At 41.1% G+C, this 22,741-nt stretch overlaps 1 protein-coding gene across 1 annotated transcript in view; it reads right to left on the reverse strand.

The window, feature by feature from the left end:
- Nucleotides 1–3,141: 3,141 nt before the first annotated feature.
- Nucleotides 3,142–22,741, reverse strand: part of LOC118825292 (transmembrane protein FAM155A) — a 130,309-nt gene continuing 110,709 nt past the window's right edge. Inside the window, exons 2-3 of the mRNA XM_036595943.1 lie at nt 7,896–8,067; nt 3,142–4,486 (exon numbers count right to left, since the gene is read on the reverse strand). Coding sequence (XP_036451836.1) covers nt 4,203–4,486; nt 7,896–8,067 — 456 coding nt within the window. The 3' untranslated portion in view covers nt 3,142–4,202. The remainder of the gene's footprint in view (nt 4,487–7,895; nt 8,068–22,741) is intronic.

Raw genomic sequence — 22,741 nt, forward strand, 5'->3', positions numbered from 1 at the left:
GTTACAGTAATATCATTCACGGATTTGGTATGCTGACGTAGTATGACATGAGCGTGTTGACGTTGACTGTAAATGCTGTCTCATTCAGCATCTGTGGTGGGGGTGAGGGGGTTTGGGCTGAATGATGTAGCCTATACAGTAACACTGCAGACAGTGTGTTGTGAGATACCTTCCTGAAAATTTAAGCATCATGTACACAGAGAATATGCAAAAAGGTCTACAGAGAACACATAAATGTCCCAGCGCAGTTTCATTAGTGTAGTTTAATGTGCTTGTGTTGCTGAGCGTTTTCCAACACTCAGCCTAACCTGACATTGGAGCACAGGGCTTAAACAAATAAACAATTTACGTACACAGTTATAGGTATTTCTCTTTCTTTCCCTGTCCCTCTACCTGCTATGGCTTTCCCTCCTATTATCTTTCATTCTGCTGTCTGCTCTGTCCCTTTTCTCCCTCGCTCTCTCATTCCTCTCCTGTCAGGTCCAGATGGAACTGTTTATTTGTGGATTAGTGTGTATCTGATGTGTGTGGGGTAGATGAATGGAGTGAATAATTCTTGCTCTCTCTTTCTCTCTCTCTCTCTCTCTCTGTGCCACTCCAGAGCAGGTGGTCTCAGAAGAGAGTCCAGTGAGAGTCCAGTTGTTTCATGAGTAGGCTAATAAGATCTCTAGAGGGCCGTCTCTCTGTGGTCTCCGTTTTCATTATTCATTAGGCGAGCGCTGACTGTATCAAAGCCAAGGCTCACAAGCCCACCTGCCTGACCTAATACATCCCTAACACTTCTTAACATGCTTTAAGTCTGATTTGTTTTTTATCCTGGAACCCAGCCCCTTTCTACTTTTCCATCAACCTGGTGAGTCGGACCCTTTAGATCATTAGGCTAGAGGTATTCAGAGAGTCACAGAGCTGAAGGTTTAATGAACAAGAAGGGTTTAAATGGAAGATTAAACTTAGCACAGGGTTCTTTAACCATCACCACATTAGCACTGAACCCACATTTTGAGAGTGAAGAACATTTTCAATTGCTTTACATGTTTCATTTACAATTTCAATTCATAATGAATTTCAATGGGAAGCACATGCACCTCTACATTCCAGTGCACCATACCTTTCTAGTACTTATTCCTCATTTTTGATCAATTCATTTCCTTTCCTTTATGTTAATTTGATTGCACTTTTTGTAATGAAAGAGAGATGGGAAAAGAGATTGTGGAAAGAGAGCAAAAGCTGTGATTGCTTTAGTTCTAGTTCAGGTCTCAGCTTAGTCATTCAGTGCTAATTCCTCTTAATCAGCTCAGATGAACTGTGTGATTACTCTAGTGACTAAGAACCAGAAGTAACTGTGCAACCTCAATACATGACACCCAAAAAGCTCAGTCGTTGTATCATGCCTAGCATGGTCCAGAAACACTTGGGCCAGTGCAGCTATTGATCCCATTTAGAATTAAGGTCACTAATGTTAGTACTAGGGATGTAACAATACATTAATTATACTGTATCCAATTGTATTGAAGCTTATTATTTTGTGTCATTGTATCATGTCTAGGCTTGTGCTAGTGTGTTAGCTTGGGGCTAACATATTAGCTTGTGGCTAAGGCATTATATGAGCACACTAAAGCACAACTTCTTCTTCCAAATATTGTACTTTTGAAATGATGAATGTTTTACTAAACTAAAAATGGAAGCATGAACATTTTAACATAGTTAATATAAGGCATAGATTGTAGTCACTCATTTTTGCTGTATCGAAAGATGTACTGAAACATATCATATTGAAACGAATAATAAATCTGAGTTCAGAGTATGCCTTCAATTTAGTATCGAAATATAAGACAAAATCATACATGTATGTGGGGAGAGAACTCTGAGAATTTGGGTTGAAGTTCTGGGGGGTGGGGCTTCTGCTTGAGCTAGAAGACCAGACCCCCCTTTTTGATCAACAAAGATAGGATGGAGGAACAGGGGGCTGATGGGGTGGTGGTGGGATGAGAAAACTTTGTCATGGGAAATGTGAGGTAAAGATTTATAGAACGTTAGAATGGAAATACAAGCACATTAGATTGAAAGGAGGACGAGGTTCAGGCATGGTCCTCCTCCCAAACTTTTTGTGAATCGTTACACCCCTAATATGTAGGACCAAAAGGTTATTGGTTCTTACAACTTTGTAAAGCTATTGAGATCCGATCTTGATCCATCCTCTCTATTTTGGTAAAAGACTTAGTGTGAGCTTGAGTGCAGTAGTTGAGATTCAATAAAAGGTAGCAATGCCAGTGTTGCGTTATAAACACGCACTTTGTACACACTTTATGCACATTTTCGGTGGCCTGTACAGAACAGAAACTATAGATCTAGTTTTTTGTGGTTGATTTTCTCTTTTTTTTATTTCGAAGAGCACAGATAGTATTCAAAAATACCCTTTAGCTAACAAACCTGGCTATAACATATTTACCTCGCCTCTGAGGAAAGATCCATAAAAATATATCAGCTCATGTTAGTGATCTAGTATGAGTTGAATGTTTTATGAGGTCTTATTGCACAATGAGAAGTGTTGACCCTGTTCCTGCTGCTGGTCGAAGAATTTGGAACCAAGGCTGGCTAACGCGGTTCAGATTGGACTTGGTCATGAAGTACACACTCAAACACTCAAACTTTTGAACATGGCAGCCATTTTTTTTGTATCACTGGGTCACTACGAGTGTCATTACAGCTCATCCTGTGACAGGTTAGAGCATACCTGTAGAAAAAAGACAAAAAAGTAAAACAGATCAGCCCTTAGCATCTCCTCTTCTGCTCAGTCTAACTCAAAAAAATTAAGCTCTCATATCTTTGGGTCGCTCATGAAGGCCCTGTCTATAGGGAGCTGCGTGATTGTGTGGTTGATCGTCCGTTCTCTGCAGCAGCAAATGGGATTTTTCTTGCACGTACCTATCACAGGGTGAAAAAGTTTTCTGTATCTGAGCTCTCCAAGCCATATTAATCTCTACAAGCAAGCACTGCAGAAGTGTATGAATGTGTGCATGTGTAAACAATGAAAAAGCCCTTTACTGTGGTAGAAGATATGATATATTCACGGAAAGCAGTGGAAAGCGATGGAAAAATCAGTGTCTTTCTGTTACTTTTCCTTTTATGTTCTTTCCGGCTAAGTCCACAGTCTAAATAAAAACAGGAGTCATTTCAGCTGAGACCTCTGCATCAAACGTGTTGCGCTATGAACGTGATGTCCTCAGATCATTTGGATTTATTCATGAAATTTAGGCTGTTTCGTCTAAACATTGATAATAACATGCAGTTATAGAATATAGAAGAGAATATGTCTATATAAATATACTACCAGGGGCAGAAAAAAAACTGAATTTATGTTGTTTTTGTGCAGGTTGAGTGGACATACAAAAGAGAAAACGTTTGCCTGTGCAGCAAAAGTTATTCCAAAGATTTCAGTCTGACAAATGCTTTATCAACCACTTTACCCTTTCAGTATGCTGCATGCATACGCACTTGGGGCTTGGAAAGCTCCTGACCTGCTGCACCACTGACATCAAAATAGCAACAAAACTGTCTGCACACTCGACTTTAGTGAGGGAGAATCAGTGAATCTGGGCTTCAGCTGAGGATTTGGACATTCAATTAGGTAGATTTGAAAATTTAGACCTATTCAAACCATTTTAGAGGCTCCATAGTAATCCTTGTGATGGACAGAGCAGCATTCAATAGATAGTACTATGATTCTAAACAAAAACATATCAGTGGACACGGATATTCACGCGCACACACACTCACATGCACACGCTCAACTTTTCATCTTGATACTTTTACATGTAACCCATCCATGTGTCCCATTCCTTCCTGCACAAAGACCAGTAATGAAAAGAAAACGAGAACATGAATAGATCCTGTAGTCATCTAGTGCAACAGAAATCTAAACCATAGACACAGTGTAAAAAATATGGTGCGAGAGAACTCCGCCCTAGAGTGGCCTCTTTCAACAAAGGCTGTGGTGTTGTCCCTTGTTCTTGACATTGGATTAAGTTTGTCCAGTTTGTCCAGTGTTATTTAATGTCTGTTTGTTTGTTTTGCTTGGTTGATTGCGTGTCCACAAAATCCTGTCCTGCACTACATGTCCCAGAAAGCACTGCAGTAGTTCCAGGGTCCATCCCACTGGACTGAGCTCCGAAGTGCTTTGCTGGCTGCAATGAACGGCCTCCTCATCCCTCCTCATTAGTGGAGTTCTCCTCCAGGGAGGAGATGGTGGTGAGGTTATGGGAGGCTGTGATTGTGGCGACAGTATGGAGCAGGACTAGAACCAGCAGGCAGAGTTTGAGCCTGCTGTTGCACAGTCTGGAGGCTGCTGACGAGGTCAGGGATGTCCCGTGTTGGCATGACGGGTGAGTTCTTTTGAGAGTCCCTTTGGAGCTGTTGTCTGGCTTGCTGTCCCATCGAACGTCACAGCACTCTGCTTCTGCATCTGAAGGGTTGTCCTCTAGGAGCCCTGACAGACAGAACAAGATAGAGCACATTATCACACAGAATGATCCCTAAATCAATAGTTCAGTGAACTTTCCTCTTAACCAAAATGCAGTGGTTCAGACAAGACATGTTTGGTGTCTGACATTTGTTAGTTTTGCACTGGAGCTATAAGACTAATGAAAAGAAAATGTAGTCTTAACTAACAATGGGTACACCAATACAACGTTGGGCAATTTCACTAAATCATCACACATTTTTCTCAAACCATGTGGAGTCGTTAAGTAATTTGAATTAGACTTGCTGATATGGTTTCCGACAATGTCTGGACAAAAAAATGCACAAAACTGCATTGCATGACTAAAACAGTAGTAGCCCCTGAAATTTGTCCATGTTTATGTAACATTTGAATTTGGGCTGATGAACTAAAAGATACGTGGTTGTTGTTCAAGACTGTTTTTCCAAGTATGTAAATCTCTATGCAATTCCAGATCAGTAGCCAAAAGTCATTTTGAAAACTGCATTCGGGAGCATGGCATCCCAAAATGACGCACCGATCAAGGCCGTCAATTCAAGTCTGACCTCATCAGTCATCTGTGCAAATTGCTTGGTGTTCAGAAAACCTGAACAGGCCCATATCTTCTTCAATGTGACGGCATGGTCAAGCGCTTCAATAGAAATCTCGCTGGCCAGCTGGCTAAGTCACTTGCCCAACAGCCTGCTGAGTGGGATGATTGTCTCAACCAAGTTGCGCTGGCCTACAACATGCTACATCAGGCTTTAGCCCCTTCTTCCTCACTCATTGATGCAGAGCAAGAATGCCTGCTAAGCTGCTGTTATCTACCAATATACTATCTACTTCTAAACCAGGATCACCTGCAGATTATGCAGCACTCACAAACTCCAATCAGTCTTTGAGTTTGCTGCACAAAACAGAGATTATGCGCACAGCCAGCAAAAACGACACAACGTCAAGCTTATCAAACACACTCTGTATACTCCAGGAGACCTTGTATTGTTAAATGACCCCAACACAACAAGACAGAAGATTGCTCCTCACTGGAAAGGTCCCTTTGAAATACAGGTGTGCCTTGGATCTGAGGATAACTCTCCTGGGGTGACATACAGGATCCATTATCTGCTGAACCAGTCTGATAAGTCTTAAATTGTCCATTCTAATCGCCTGAGGCCTAGCCTCTCCCCTGTACCTCCTGAAGGGTGTGACACAATTGCATGTGACTTACCTCAGCAACCTCAACTCCCACGCTTGACTGCTTTGTCAGGTGGTCTATCCTTCACACCTTCACACATCACAGTCTACAAGCATCAGGACCCTTGAGGTAGCTGCTGACAGCCAATCTCCTTCAGCATCTTCACAGACTTGCCCACCTCAAGTTAATACACCTTAGCCCCAAGCTTTAGCTCCTGACCCCTCATGAGCCTCTGTTAGTCAGTCAGTCACCTGCCTTCCCCCTTGCTGCTATGGGTCAAGGTTCAGGCTGTTCAGTGCGCCCAGGCCGACGTCAAGTGAAGGTGCCCAGTTACTTGAAGGACTATGCTCTGATGTACACACACAGACCACAGGACTTTGTTTTTCCACTACTGACACTGTAGTGCAGTTGCTTTCATCTTGGACGTTTCTTATGTGAGAGGGGAAAGAAATGTAAGATTTGAATTTGGGCTGATGGACTAAATAGTTTCATAGTTTTAAACGTTTTCCACTTTCATGCTGAAATGTTTCATTCTGGCAGTATAAAAGTCTAAAACATTTTAGCAAAATTAGTATTCTTTGTTTATTATCATGTATATCCATTCTGCCTTGTGATTGCTTTAGGAAGTCACATGAAGTAAGAAGTACAAAGAAGTTGCATTGCTGTAAAAAAAAACAACAACAATACTGTGAGGCTCATTCAAAATGCTGCTAGATAATTATCTGTCTCCATCTTGCTTTCGTTTCAAGTCAAGCGTGATCCAACCACCTTCTGTCAAACCCCACACTTTCATTTGCATTAATTTTTATGGATAACAGTATGACATACAGCGTCAGAAACAACATAAGTCATGATCATTGCATGATGGTAATTTGTGTACCTTAGGTACATTAGCCTCATAGCTTAGTGCAAAACTACAGAGGCAAACTTCAGATACCCAACATTTTTGGCTTCACTACATTTGGGTTAAGGGGAAAATTGTGTAAACTTGTTTTTCTGCCAAACTATCACTTTAGGCCACTAGCTATAACTACATTGTTATGGGAACTTTAGCTGTCATATTGTATTATTCTGACATCTTGAGATCACTGTGTTTTTCACAATACTAACACTGACATCACAACCTTGAGTATCGGCCAATGTGGACTTCAATATGATATTTGTTCTTTAAAAACGTAACTTTAAAACAATTTATTTTTAACTGATGCACTTCACTCACAATGAGCATCTAAAATTAGGCTCAAACTACTCACTTTATGACCCCACAGGAAGAAATACACAGCTAACATCACATCACACAATATAAGTGTTTGCCATTTCAGCCAAGATTTGTTACAAGATCAGATCAGGTTTTTCTTTTCCCTCCGATATCTGATTCAGTATTTGCTGACATTGGCCCAATAGCAACACCCATTGCTATCGGATATGCCATCACGACCAAATGCTAAAGTAAAATATCAGCGACATCGCTATAAAAAGTTATGCCCCACCTAACAGTTTCAGGAAAATCTGTTAGTGCTTATATTTCCTCCATGTCATCAATCTAAGCCGCATGTCTGGATGACTGTGTATTTGTATATGTAGGGGTGAGTTTGAAAGAAGCATGAAATTTTAATGTATGAAAGGAATTTGCCACCACTCTGCAGAGTTAAAATGATGATAGGGCATGACCACTCAGTCTGAATGTGTGACTCTGCTCTGCATTTATCTCCATTCATTAGCAGTCGGCCTCAGCCAGAGAGGGCAAACCAGCCATATACGTTACTCGGCACATCAACAGGGATTATGCAACATGCACGGCCTGAAGAAACCGCAATTATAACATCTAAACTCCATACTCTAGTATTCTCTCTTCTCAGAATGGGGGACTTCTGTTATTTTGTCACACCTCTCGGTAGAACGTGACTGACAAAACTTTTCAAAATCACTGGTGCACATGTCACTCATAGTTTTTGAGAATGGCTATAGGCCACTAAGTGAATTCAAATGTTTTTAGAGAAAACTCTATGAACTAGACGACTTTTACAGCTGATGATAGGGGAAACCAGAGCAGCCTTCTTCTGTGAAAAACTGGGCACTTAAAAATACCCACAACTTCTCTTTATGACCAGCAGGTGGTGACAGAGACAAATTTAAACGTGATCGGGGACCCACGATTTCACTGCACTGCAATGCAACCAAGCACACAGCACACACAGGAACCGAAAGAATCACACTGCCCACCTGTGCATATAAAACTAGGGCTTCCGCCATAAATGAGCTCATCGTTGTCAGGCAATATGAAGGGACACCTCTGCTGGACCTCCAGGCAGTACTGCCTGCATGGGATCCTGTTGCTGCAGTGCATCTGCGTGGTCTGGAAGTACTGGGAACACAGCCAGTGTTTGTAGACAGTCTATGAGAGATAAAAAGAGAGAGAGAGGAATCGGGGTTAGCAAGGACCCATTGCAATTGGTTACATCATTGGTACTGTGGTAACGGTCATAACCTAATCCCTCCCACCCTTGTATCTTGGCAACCCTGGCACATCCTCCCTCTGCAGCCTGTAGCACATACACTTATTTTCCACTTCTCCAACATACAGTACTCCCCTTCCTACTGTTTTATATAAAATACCCTGTACATTATGCCCACATAACAGACTCTTAAAAATAACAGAAATGACAGAAAAGGTTCTTTGAGCAATCACATAAAGGAACCACAGTTTAAAGAATCTTCATGTAACATGAATGTTATATACAAATTAAAGGGTTTATCTACTGTAAATTCAAGCCAAAAACCATTTATAGCCAAGAAGCACTGACTGCCCATACCAAACCACACTGACCAGTTCAGTTACAAATCTATAATTGTGCATTTTGTCATCATTTTACTGCCAAGTGACCTGTACTGTACCTTGGTACCCATGCAGAATGTGGTTACTTTTATATGAGTGGAGCTTGTAATGGTGCAAACCACTGACTGGTCAAACACCACCACAGAATCATCATGTGGTGTCAATGGAGTCAACCAACATTAAAAAAAGATTGCTAACTAGTCAGAAATGCTGTCTGTCACACTCACATGAAACCTAAGTAGGAGGTAAAACAGACCTTAAAGCTCTTCTGTTGTTGCTACTGTTGTGTTTACTTTTAACATGTGAGAAATCAAGTGACCGCAGAAGCTAAAGAGAACGCCGCCTATATTCATGATCCCTTCATGCGATGGGAAGCAGGCATAGGTACTCATCCAGGGACAGTTCTGGTTTGGACATGTAACCATACCGTGCTGTACCACACTCCCCAGTAAAACAACACTGCCATTAGAAACCAAAAATGTCCATTTGACCTTGATGCCTAATCAATTTCAGTTGCACGTCAGTTTCAGCACTGAAAATAAGTGCTTAGCATCATGTTTTTGCAATGTTAAAGCCCTGCTCGCTTCCTGACGTGTTATGTCAAATCAGTTTAAACTGATCCCCACTACAGTAGACTTCTTGTTCTGAAATATCCTTTGTCAAAACCTGTGTAGAGTCCTCAAAAGGAAATGCATGATGTTACTTCAGGCAGCCTATGAATCATCAAACCTTGGAGAACAAAGTGGTGGAGACGTCTCTTTTTACACAGGCAGGCGTTGAAGGTTATGCTGTCGGAGTTTAAAGCCCCGAGACGGCTCACTGCCGCGAAAGGCCGCCGTGGTGGAAACGGCCAAGGCTCGGCAAGGGCCATCTGATGTTAAACAGCGTCTCTTATGTAGACAAATGTACCATTGTTAAAGGACGTAATAATCAAACGAAGGCATTTGTAAACAAGCAGTGAACTGTTCGGCCCTGAACACCGTGGCCTTTATGCGCACTGATGGATGCATGATGGTCCTCGATGTAGCCACTCAAACAAAAGAAATACAAATATGATACTAAAAGCATTTGCTTTGACAGTTTCCTTTTAGCACAATCTGATACGCTGGTCAGCATTAACGGGCTTGATGAATGAGCACTAATGCACTAATGGCACTTTGTAGCCGAAAGCCTGAGCACGTCTGGCAGGTTCTTCCAGTGGCCATCATTCACAGCTAAGCTAGCACATTACATCATCTCGCCATGCCTATCATAACCACTAATGGAGCTGATTCATTCCTCTTTTACCTCTCTCATCTTCATTCAGCACATCACAGAAGAGAGAGATAGGCAGATAGGTATACGGGCAGACAGAGGGAGGGGGGAGCTTAGTGTATACAATAAACAAACGTTGTTGGTCTCTGTGCTCCTGACTCATAGCAGTTATCAGTAGTGGTCATGCGATAAGCTTGTTGCTACAATATGTTTCTGTCAGCAGAGAAACAGAGGCATATCCCCGGCTCCTTCCCAAACAGCAACTCCTGTAATTATGAGCGCAATGAATCACTGCCTTCGCCTTAAGCACAGCGTCTCGCCTGACTGCACATCACACGGTTGTACATCATGTCACGTCTCCGGCGAGATGAAATATTTATGTGGCGTCACTCGTGTGGACTCTCTAAAAAGCACATTTCCTTCTCGCTCCTGCCTTCATTCTCCTGTAAGCGCTTATTAGATTGTCAGGGAGCAAACCTCTCGGCAGGCGTTTGCTAATGTCTGTTCACATAATGGATCCCTCCTGAGACGCGGGGAAGCAGACATTAGTGGAGGATGACAGATCACACAGAGGGGCAGAAACAAAGCCTCCACTCCAGGTCGTTCCAGGCTGGCCTGATTGACATTCAAGGCAAACAGATTTTCAGAAGTGAAATCAGCCGACAGGCTGTCACAGTTATCTGAGGACATCGCAATGTGCTCACATCAGCACTATAGATGTGACAGAGAAAACGCTGGCCTAGGCTAATATTTATCAAATCAGTTTTTCTGAGCTCTGCCAGCGTAATCAACGTGACTTATGATTAAACAATCAGCCGCCTTAAAACGGGCGAACGCACAGCGAATGAAACCCGTCGCAGCAACAAGGTCAGCACTGTCTTTGCGTATTAATCCTCAAGTGCCTTTGTCTGGCTTTTGGCCAAGCGCTTGTGAGGAGATATTAAAGGGGACATATCATGAAAAAACAAACTTTCCTCTATTTCTTTTAAATAAAAGTTAGATGTAGTGCATCTACAGCCATTATTATCGCTGATCCACATGCACTGTTTATGAAAATATGACTTGTTGTGAAGTCACAAAAAACACATTTACATATACGATTGTGGTGGTGGGAGATGTGGCAAATATAATACGTCCATATTTCAATAAGTTATGATAACAATAAATATTTTCATATTGCCCAGCGCTGTACACTCATATGAAGTTTTATTGATTTGATTGAACACATCCTCTACAGGGGAAAAGACTTAAAATGTGCCATAACTTCTGCACAGGCCACATTTTATATATTTCAATAAAATAAATAAAATTTCAATTGTGCAGATGTGTGTACTGCAGAGAATATGTTAATTTATTTAACAAATCAACAAAACATGTCATTTGACCATGGGTGCCCAAACCTTAAATATCTTTTACATACAGAAGAGTCCAAAAGTCTGAGACCGCATTGAAAATCTGAGATTTTTTTCATTTAAACCTGGAAATAAACAACAGAAAGTTTTGGTATTTTGAAAAAAAGTTTTTAAAACAAAGAAAAGTCATGACAAATTATGAAAAGTTATCTTAAATGAGCAAGAATTATTTTAAGGAGTCTGCACTATTTCTAGGTCACCATTTAGTTTAAGCAAATTTGTAAAATTGACCATGTTAAGGCCTTTGTACAAAAAACTCTCTTTGACTCTTATTCCTTCCACTGAAGCACAAGTTCAGATGATGATTTAATCTACTCATCAAAGGCTTTTGCATGAATGAGTGAAGTCCACATGAAAAACTAGGAAAATCTGAAATTCATGTAAATATTTCAAAGATCCTATAACTTTACAGGAGCAGGACAACATTTTATTACCTTTAATGTTCAGTGTTAAATAATGTAAAGAGACTGTATTTCAATAGTTTTGGAGCATTTCTATTGGTTCTTTGTTATGTAATTTTACACAATGTAAATAAAACGCTTGTTTTGTTCGTTATTTGGCTTTTGTTTGACTTTTTGGACAGGATGGTATAAATCAAAAATGGACCTCAGGAAAAAACTAAAGAAATGAAAAATGTAGCATATGGGCCCGTTGAATTCTGAGCTACTACACGTGCTAATATAACGTACGGCTAGAAACGAAGGAGCAGGAGCTGTATGCTTCAAAATGCCCAAAGACAGTAAGCACACGCACACATGCACACAAATCCACACTGCACACGAGGCAAGCCCCAGAGAGTGTGAGGGTGGCTGTGAAGGCATGCTGTTGGCATTTGGAGCTGGCACATGATGACATTAATCCTGAGCTCATTTGCTGTAGCATAGTGTGGGCAAGCCTGCCTGCATCGAGAGAGAGAGAGAGAGAGAGAGAGAGAGAGAGAGAGAGAGAGAGAGAGAGAGGGAGAAAGGCTAATTCCACCAGATCAGCTGAGACTGGGTGGGGAGTGCAGACACATGGATCCATCAGACCGTGAATGTCACATCCTTCATCAAGACTTTTAATCTGTGCCATCATCGCTGATATTTCCCATCAACACGGCCTGCGGCAGGTCTGCTTCCTGTTCCCGGCTCTATCCTGCAGACGAATCTACAGCTGCGCGCTGCTGCACTCTGCAAAAACTGTCACAACCTTCACTCATGACTCAAACACTCAAACACGTGCTGACAACCCAGACAGAGTGACTGACTCACTCACTCACTCACTCACACACACAGGTTTGTATTAATACATTCTCAGGCCATGGAGGCCTACATATGCCCTGTGTGCATTATATACAGGGGCTCAAAAAGTCAACATCTCCTTCCACAAGTGATATGTCCTTAAGGCCGTTAGCATTGTGGATGACCCCTCCCACCCCTCTCAAGGACTCTTCACCCTGCTGCCATCCGGCACAAGGTACCGCCACCACAAAACTCCGCAACAGCTTCTCCCCCAAGGCGGTCATATTATGAAACACACTCCCAACATACACCTGGACTGATCTAGACCCTTTCCAACATCCACCATAAACTGATCACACACCCCTTTACCATCACTGCACGTCTGCACTTTAAATTCTATCTGAATCTGCTATGAGACCTTGACAGTGTTCACACTAGTGCCTTCATCACTCACATGCTGCTTGATGCCAATCCATTGTGTATACTGTTTTGTTGTCCTGGCTCATGTTTATTGTCTTGAGTATTTATTGTTCTGCATAGTTATTGTCTGATGTATTTATTGTATTTTCTAAACTCATTTCACACTGTCATGTATCTGCACTCTGTGTAGTCCTGTGTGATGTGCTCCAGTTGTGTTTTGCACCATGTTGCCTGAAGAAGAACATTTTGTTCCAATGTATACAAGTTATATTGAGGAATGACAATAAAGACCACTTGAAAAAGATGTGGACACTTAACCATTAGAAAACCTTAATGAAGTTCTTTAGGTGAAAAAGCCTGGAAAAGTATTCCACAGAGAGCGCACCGAGGGTGCTATAAGAAAACAGGTAGAAACGTCAAAGTCTGCAGCTGTTTTTCTTACAATGTTGTTAGTGAACCTGAGTTCATTGATGGGATCATGAACTCAGAAGTGTACAAAGGCATTTTGGATTCAAACCTGCAGAAGTCTGCAAAGAAATTGCTCAAACAATAACGATCTGAAACATATCTACTGCTTTTTGAAAGAATACTTTACCAAAAAATAAAATTACAGTCTTGGAATGGTCTACAATAAATGTCACTAGTTTTGACATTTTGCTTTGCAATAAAATGAACTTTAAGGGCTCATAGCCAACATTTTTCTTGTATTTTATATTTTCAGTGAAGTCCACATATTTATATTCTGATTCCTTTTTACATAGCCATTTTCCAAGGAATAAAAAGAATCACCTCTCTTTACCCTTAAAATTAAATAGGCTGTTTTCATCACTGTGCATTTAAAGGTGCAGTGTATAAGATTTAGTGCCATCTAGACATCTAGTGGTGAGGCTGCAGAGGTTTTTTCTTATACATCCTCCTAAATCTTACACACTGCACCTTTAAGATACATGATAATATATGTGGTAATGATCTGCGTTCTGATTGGCTGTCCTGTATTACATTAAACTCTTTAATGTTCCATGATACAGGCCCTTTAATAGATTTTTTTGTATAGCACACATGTTTAAATGTTAAAAAGTTTCTTTGCTGAACCCTAAATCTAACCCTAACCTCAAAATCCAAAAAGAAATGTCGTTACCCTTTGAGTTTTAAGGAACAGGAAACATATGGCTTTTGTACAACGTCATTTTACAAAGATTTTCTGGGCTTCCTACAATGACGGGACACTTTCCTTTATGTTGGAATACACTTGTACTTAACCCTCACATGAGCACAGTACATAATTACACTCTTAATAGAAAAAGCCTAATGTCAAAGGATACGCAGTACGCATGTATGACTCAAGACTGCACTCCACATACTATTATATTTGCTCTTAACAGACTCAGGTGTGTGCGTGTGTGTGGTATTTACTGCAGCCTGACCGCAGTACGACCTCCTTGGTGCGTTCTCTGCTCGTGCGCGCTGCTCCATTTGCTCCATTAGAGAGGTGATGGGGGGTGCCCTCTCTAAAGTGGCGGATGAGTATAAATGCATTATCAGTGCTAAACACACAGCGTGAGTGATGGGGGGAGACTGGCTGTGTGTGCACAGAGCCCCAGCTGCACTTTGATGAAGGCCAGTGCTTTAACTCAGCCATTCAGGCCTGTTTCTATCAGCTGGACATCCCTCTTAGTCTGCTGGCTTTCCATGAGGGAAAACAACACAGCATAAAAACCCAAACCAGCAAGTATGCTAGGCTACAGCACACTGCAACAAAGGGCTGGAATAATGTTGATGGACCATTAACGTCTTGCCTTTGATGACTTGTAGCATCAAAGATTTGCTTTAACATTCCATATTATTCCATGTTAGCTTTAGTAGTAATAGAGTGCTGTAAGTGCTGACAACAACTATGTTTTTCAGCTTTGAAAATGGGTGGAAAATGGCATACTCTACTGGGGACAGGATCTCACTTTTACAGGTTCCCCCTGATAAAGACCTTAGGACAATGACAGATAGCAACAGTTGCTAAGCAGTGATTGGAGGTATAAGAAAAGAACACAGACTTCAGGATTGATTGATTGGAATATACCTTGCACACAGTGAGTTGTAACTTTACAATGTTCTACCATGACTGTACTTTTAATCTATACCAAATTGGGAGAACAGTGGACCTGGCAACGCTGACAGCAGGTGTGCTTGCTGTGCAACTCTCCACAGCATCATTAATAAACAATGAAAGCTCGTGATTCTACATAACCACTTCTTCTGTAGGTGCACATGCTCTGTCCTGATCATAACATGTTTGTTTGAAATTAAGAACTGCCATACAGTGTAAATCTCACATACAGATGGAAAGGAAATATTGGTAATAGAAATTTTGAGATATCCAACATTTTTTGACCCAGGTTAAGGCATCCCCTCGCATTCGCCTTCGAGCCCTTCTTGCACATTTAGAAATGATGCAGGGAGCATAAATTTTTTTAATGAATTAAAATAATAATTATTTAAAAAATGCAGCCTAATAAATAAATATTATATATGATAGTCATCATTCGGGCCTACACATGGCTACATGTCTGTTTTCAGGCATGTCTCTTACTGTGTTTGGTTTGCTCCACTGAGGCTGTAAATACCTGTGTTGTGGACAGGCTAACCAGTAGGTGGAGCTAGTGTGAAGCCACGCTGGAGGAGTTTCACACCAGTCAGCAGTAACTCATTCATTCTGACAATGTCAATGCTGCTATTGTCCTTTCTACTGCTGGGCACACAAACTCTCCCATACACACTCCAGCAAAGCTGTCAACCAGAGCCTCCTCCATCAGTGCTGCAGCCCCACGGCCCTGCTAATCTATCGATTGGGCTACTTTAGACATCAAATTTAGCCCTGTCGCAGTCCCACAGTACTCCATGAGCCAGATACTACGCATCAGTGACGCTTTTCTTATTGTACTAAAAAAGCTTCTTGCCAGTGCTGAACCCTGGAGGTAAATCTGGCTTTGAGAAAAGCGGGCCAGGGAAACAAGTGGAAAATTCAAGGACACTTTTCAAAGGATTACTCAGAAGTTTTTTCTACCTAATATCCATCTGCTGCATCTGTAGCATGTAGTCAATTACCACAGACAATAATTTCCTCTGAACTTGGGACAGAACCAAAAATCTATTGACTCAAAACACACTGAAGCACCTGCTTCTTTCATGAGTTCTGAGTTAACTGAGGTAAGTTTTCTGCTCTGTCAATAAATACAGGAGCATCTTTGTGGTAATAAATTGAACACTACAGATGCAGCAGAAAGAGGGAAGCTGAAAAACACCAGCGTATTCCTTCAAAGAAAGCTTTGTCACTTTTTGCTCCCAGTTTGAGGCAGGCTGAGGCTGGTGTGATGGTGTGAGCTCATTAGTATGAGGAGCTGAGGGACTGCAGTAGAAGGCTGAGGGGCAGTGGGAGTGAGGCTGAGAGTTAGACTGACTGTGGCCTACTTCCTCAGCCCCACAGCTGCCTGCCCACAGTCCAGCAGGCCTGTCCAGACCCGCCAGCCAGCACTAAAACTGCTCTTGGCCCAGCTCCGCACATGATGAATGACCACACTGCTTCATGCACAGAGCAGTAATGAAATGGGGGGAGGGGGGTGGGTATGCACATGCACTCCTCTTTTATAAGCGAGCTTTTCCTAGCGTCATTCAGTCTCTGTCTTCCTTTCATTTCTCCTTTTTGTTCGTTTGTTTCTTTCTTTCTTTCTGGCACTTTTTTGTTCTTTCTCTTTGTTTTTTCTTTGCCTTTTGTTCTTTTTTCTTTCTTTCTGTGTTCTCTTTCTGGCTTCCTTCCTTTCCTTCATTCTTTCTTTCCTTAATCTTTTTGTCGTTTTCTTTCTGTCTTTCTTTCTTTCTTTCTTCCCATCCATCCTTCATGCTGTCCTTCTTTCTTCCTTTTTTCTATTTCTTCTTTCTTCTTTCCCTTTCCACAGTTCTTCTTTCTTTCTTTTTCTTTCCTGTTTCTTTCTTTGCTTCCTTCCTTCTGTCCTTCCTACTATCCTTCTTTCTTTCTTTTTCTTTTTTTCTCTTTCACTCTCCCTTCCTTCCTTTTGTCCTCCTTTTCTATCATTTTCTTTCTTTCTTTCTTTCTTTCTTTCTTTCTTTGTCTTTCTTTTTTCTCTTCCTCTTCCTCTATCTCCCTGATCACTCTTCCTTTCATCCTGAGCTTTTATCTGAGCATCTGTGTTTAACTTGCCGTTGTTGGGCATTAGCTAAACTCTCCTGGAGGATTGCATTATTCCATTATGAGGGGGCTAATAACATTGTAATTGAGGGAAGGCCTTTCTGCGGCCACAGTATTGGTTTTTAAAAGCCTCCATTGGCTTGTCAGTGCCCTGCTTTTTATCTTTTGTCTGTTCCTCTGAAGGCCTCAGTGTGAAACAGTAGCTTAAACCTTGAGTCGAACTTTGGAACACCCCTCTCATCTCTCACTCATTCATTTCTGCTTCTTTCTGTGACAGTGAGAGGTCCTCCATTCGAAACCATTACAGAGGCTCAAACCAGGGGCCCACCCTCATACAAAGATGAGAGAGGAGACAGGCTGATGTGAGTGGTTTTCTTTGTCATATGAAACAGCATAGGCATCTGTGTAATATCAGTCCAGTCTCGCAGAAGAGAGGATCGGGCCAGAGACTGAGTCACTGCTGCTGAGAGCCGCAGTGAGTCAAGCCTCATGAGGATATGAGGGCCGAGGGGTCATGGCTGGGGGGTTACACACATGTGGGCTAGAGAGTCCCCTGGGCATCCACCGCAGTGGGAGCGCATTAATACACACCCAGGGTCACAGGTCATGCCGCAAATTTCAGCCCTGCAGACGGCCACACACACATAGCCACAGTCGATTAAATCAGTAAGAGACAGGAGGAGAAATGAAGCAGAGAAACGGCAAAGACTATCCCCATTTTTTACCTTGGTTAAAGGCATGTAGGCAGACAAAACAACTCCCAGCTAAATATGAATAGCATGCTTTGGGCACAAAATAAAACAAATATACTGCAGTCATAGTGTTATAATAGTGAAATGACAAATATTACCATTTTAGAAATATATCTATGCATTTAAAGCACTAATTTTTGCACATCCCCAAGAGATTTATCCCCAAGATCAGGCCAAACATGCTAAACCGCTGCATGAAAAAATGCAATTTATGAAAGCTCAGTGCAAACAGGCTGAGCTTAGCGCACCAGTGATCCCCTGTAACACCACAAATTACCATAACCAGCCTGAATAGCAGAAATAAACAAAGCCCAGCTCGACTGGAGGCGTTACTGCACCAAAGAACATGAGCTAATTAGAATCTAGCTCAAGCAGCCAGCTCACAGTACATTTCTGCAGCGATAAACACTGAACATCTACAGCAATACAGTACACTAGTAATACACACGTTAGAGGCTGTAACTGAAAGCAATGAGATATTTAAGCAGTCTGTGAGCATATGACACATTCATGTTGTTACAGAAGAACTACCAATGTTTGCCTTTAATTATTAGGAAATGACAAGAATTTCATTTTTCATTTTTCTTTGACATGAATGGAGAGTTTTTGCTCAACTGATTTATACAGACATTTTTTCTGCTAAAAAGTAACTAAATTTTGGGTTTTTGTGATTTTTTTTTTGACAGCTGGCAAAGCTCAACGAATCTGTGCCAAATGAATCTGCATAGTATATAATCAGAACACACTGAAAATCAAATCCAATCTTGATCTTAGTCGGTGTATATGTACAGACACACACACACACACACACGCACATATATATATATATATATATATATATATATATATATATATATATAATTGTTACATAAATTGTTACATAAAGTGACAACTGTAAACACACTGTCTAGTGAAACTCATTTACCATCAGCTTTAAGGTTAGGATTAGGTTTAAGGTTAGGTTCAGGTTTTGAGTAAAGTTTAAGACAGAAGTGAGCAATATGACATCATTATTGTCACAATACGTTTTTTAAGCACATTGTGGACAATGTCAGTGATGAAATAGCACTGAACAATAGCATGTTTCATTAATAGGAGCATAAGCAGTCCTGCTGAACTGGACTTAAATAAAAAGTATAAAGTATAAAAACACTGAAGTATAAAGTATAAAACAAAGAAAACCAATTTTAACCGGCGGGATGTCTTACAATGTGTCTGTTAAAACTTGTCAAACCTCAGAAAAACAAAATAAGTTAAAGACAAGGTGCATGGAAAACATCAACAGTGGACCATCAAAATAAAGTGTTACTCTGACATTAACCTCCCAACCAGCGAGAACAGCTCTTAGCTGCCTGCTTACTCACATTAATGATGTAGCTAATGCCACAATACTCAAGCACGCTGATTTACAGTGGGTTGCAGTGATTTCTAGCTGAACTGCAGGTACCTGTGTGCTAAGCAACGGAAATTTCAAACTAAACAGAGCTGTTGTACACACAGGTGTTGGCTAGGTAACCTTGTTTCTCATCAGATCTAGATAACAGTGTTCTGAACAAAGCAGAGGTGGTGTAGAAAGAGAGAGAGAGAGAGAGGAAGGACAAAAATAGGACAACAGTGAGTGAGTGGGTAGCAGCAGTAAGAAGGAGCAGGAGCAGTTGTACCTGATGGCGGAGAGAGAGAGAGAGAGAGAGAGAGACAGAGAGAGAGAGAGAAAGCGAGTTGTTTGACCCCCCCTTTGCTTCCTGCAGTCTGTCTTTTAATAAAACCTTTTAATGTGGCCCGCTCGTGCCATGCAAATATCATTACCAACAAGCAGAACTTTATTACACACCGCACAGCTTATTAAATATTAAAACATAGCTCAGACCAAATCAAACGCAGCCAGAGCTAACAAGGCAAACCTTCGGCCATGCCAAGGCCTCACAGCAACATAACGTTTCATAGAACAATTAAAGAGTTTATTCATTAAAAATGGTGTTTATTTATTACACATAATTAATGTTACGGCACATGGTGTGCAGGGATGCTCTGGTAAGGCATTTGATTCTGATCATCCTCAAAATATGCAGTAAACACAATTTTTGTGAATAAAAAACACATTTTTAAACTAGCCTTCTAGTAATTCTCCCCAATCCCAAGTCATATGTTTTGTCACCAATAACAAAAGCATGTTCTAATTCTCTAGGAATTATTTCACTTTGCTTATGAAAACAGCAGAGAAAACTTGACAAAATTGTGGATTCTACAATTTCAATTCATACCACAATTGTGTTTGTAACTAGAAGGGGAGATATTTCATTATGACTTGCGCTGGATGAAAAGGGCCTGCAGTGTGCAGAGTCTTATTTCCAAGACAGAACCATCTTTCATATTCTTGCCACATTTTTAATTTCTTGACATCAAAATATACTGAACAAAAAGGTGCAGATCTGAATCTGTCAAAACAGAGTGCAAATCGAAAGTAAATGTAATTGACAGTTTGCAAAATTCCAAGTCCCGCCCCCTTAGTTACTGTTGCTATGTCCGTCGAGCTTTCAGCTGAGGCTACCTGCTAACAGAATAACTAAGTTCAGCAGTAGGGTTGGGCAATATACAGTACTTAACATTATCGTGATAAATTACACCACAGTAACACACTATATGCTTTTCTGAGCATATCATAGATATTTAGACATAGTTTATGAGTCATTACTTATAAACACTTCCTAGCTGCATGTTTAATTACAAAGAAAGCTGGTTAATTGAATTCAGGTTGGCACAGTGTGTGAATTGGTAAATATAAATCATTAAATACATTTTCTAAACATGGTACTACTTTGTCTGTTCTAATTTATCAGACATCACAAAAAATATACACCAATCAGGCATAACATTATGACCACCTCCTTGTTCTATGCTTGTTGTCCATTTTATCAGCTCCACTTACTATATAGGTGCACTTTGTAGTTCTACAATTACATACTGTAGTCCATCTGTTTCTCTGCATACTTTGTTAGCCCCCTTTTACCCTGTTCTTCAGTGGTCGGGACCCCCATGGACCCTCACAGAGCAGGTACTATTTGGGTGGCGGATCATTCTCAGCACTGCAGTAACACTGATGTGGTGGTGGTGGTGTGTTAGTGTGTGTTGCGCTGGTCTCAGTGGATCAGACACAGCAGTGCTGCCGGAGTTTTTAAACACCTCAGTGTTACTGCTGGACTGAGAATAGTCTACCAACCAAAAATATCCAGCCAACAGCGTCCTGTGGGCAGCGTCCTGTGACCACTGATGAAGGACCAGAGGATGACCAACACAAACGGTGCAGCAGCAGATGAGCTATCATCTCTAACTTTACATCTACAAGGTGGACTGACAAGGCAGGAGTGTCTAATAGAGTGGACAGTGAGTGGACACAGTATTTAAAAACTCCAGCAGCACTGCTGTGCCTGATCCACTCGCACCAGCACAACACACACTAACACACCACCTCCACGTGCATGCAGGTTATCATGTTGGTAAGGAGAAAGTTTGAGTGATGGAAGCTGCCTCTTCAGATGAGCTCATGCTAAAGGTAGCACTGAAGCTAGTTGGTTCAGTGTTATAAGCTAAGGAGGACTCGCTGTCTTTAGGCAAACTTTAATGAAGCAAAACATATAATGGTGTGCATATGAATTCTTTAACATTCATCATTACACAAAATGTGTAATCGCAAAAGCAAGCACTGAAAGGTCCTGTTTAATCTCATTTTTCAAGCTAACAGTCAATGGCTAAATTAAGAAAAGCTAACTTAGTTAGCTTGCTAATTTATCTGCACATTGTTCTGTAATGTTATTTATTGTTAGACATGATACTGAAATGAGTGTTAATAAATAGAGTTACCTAAAGTTTGGCTTATCTTAGAGCTTCTTGTTAACCCTTTAAATGGCCAGGGCCTGCCGGCAGACCAAAGGTTTTATTACGCATTTTTATAAAATAAGAATGGTCCAACCAGTTTGCGCTATAGTCCCTGTTTACTGAATAATAAGCCTTAGTGTGTAATTACCCTGGGACTAATTTAGTGCCAATTTCATTCTCACTACAGGTTTGTCCCCTACCTCAACAACAGTGCAAACCCACTGCCACACCAAACCTGTTCAGTGTCCCCTTTTCCACTTCACTTTGTTTCAGCACACTGTTTTATCCTCCCACTCGAGCAGGAGCCAGTCTGGATTTATTCCCTCTGCATCTTGGCTGCTGTCTACAGGCTGTGTGTTTGCATTAGCTGCTCTACTTACGCTGAGGTTAGGCCTGTGTTTTTGCTTTTACGCTGCAGAGCGTGTGGAGAGGCAGAGGAGGCCGCACTGATAGTTTTGTCTGCTCTGTCCAAACAGGCCGGTGTCACCGCTGCCCAAACCCACTCAATAAAGCTATAATATGTCAAGATTACAGTCAGCCCCTTGGCTTGCTTTACAATGGGAATCAATATCTGGACTGGCTTTAGAATGACAAGATAAGAGAAAAACACTGAGAGATTAGGCCCCAAGCAGAAAGAGGCCTGCCCGCCTGCTCAGAAATACAAGACCAGGGCAAAACGAGAGAGAGAGAATGAATTTATCTTTTAGGGGTGGGAATAGAAGCCCCACTAGAAGAGTCCCACCATGCGTTTTTATGGCAAAACCTGAGCCGCAATTCTATGGTGATTTTGAAAGATTTGCAATATACTAAGTACTAAGATGACATTGTGATAAATATGTTTCCATTCATTACCTCTGACTGCAAAATTTATCTCTAAAAAAGAAACTTTCTGTTTTATCTAGTAAAACATTTTATTTTGAAGTGGACAAAGCAACAGTCACATAATCAATACATTTATTATTTATATATTTAACTGATGCCTTTATTTATCATGTGACTCAAAACAGACTTTATCCTTACATACAACAGATGTGTTTATCCAGAACTTACAATGATAGATTAGACATTATAGATATTAAACATTAGGAGCCTTCTCAAAGACTA

This window comes from Colossoma macropomum, unplaced genomic scaffold, assembly GCF_904425465.1.
Source record: "Colossoma macropomum unplaced genomic scaffold, Colossoma_macropomum, whole genome shotgun sequence".
In the NCBI taxonomy this organism is placed as follows: domain Eukaryota; kingdom Metazoa; phylum Chordata; class Actinopteri; order Characiformes; family Serrasalmidae; genus Colossoma; species Colossoma macropomum.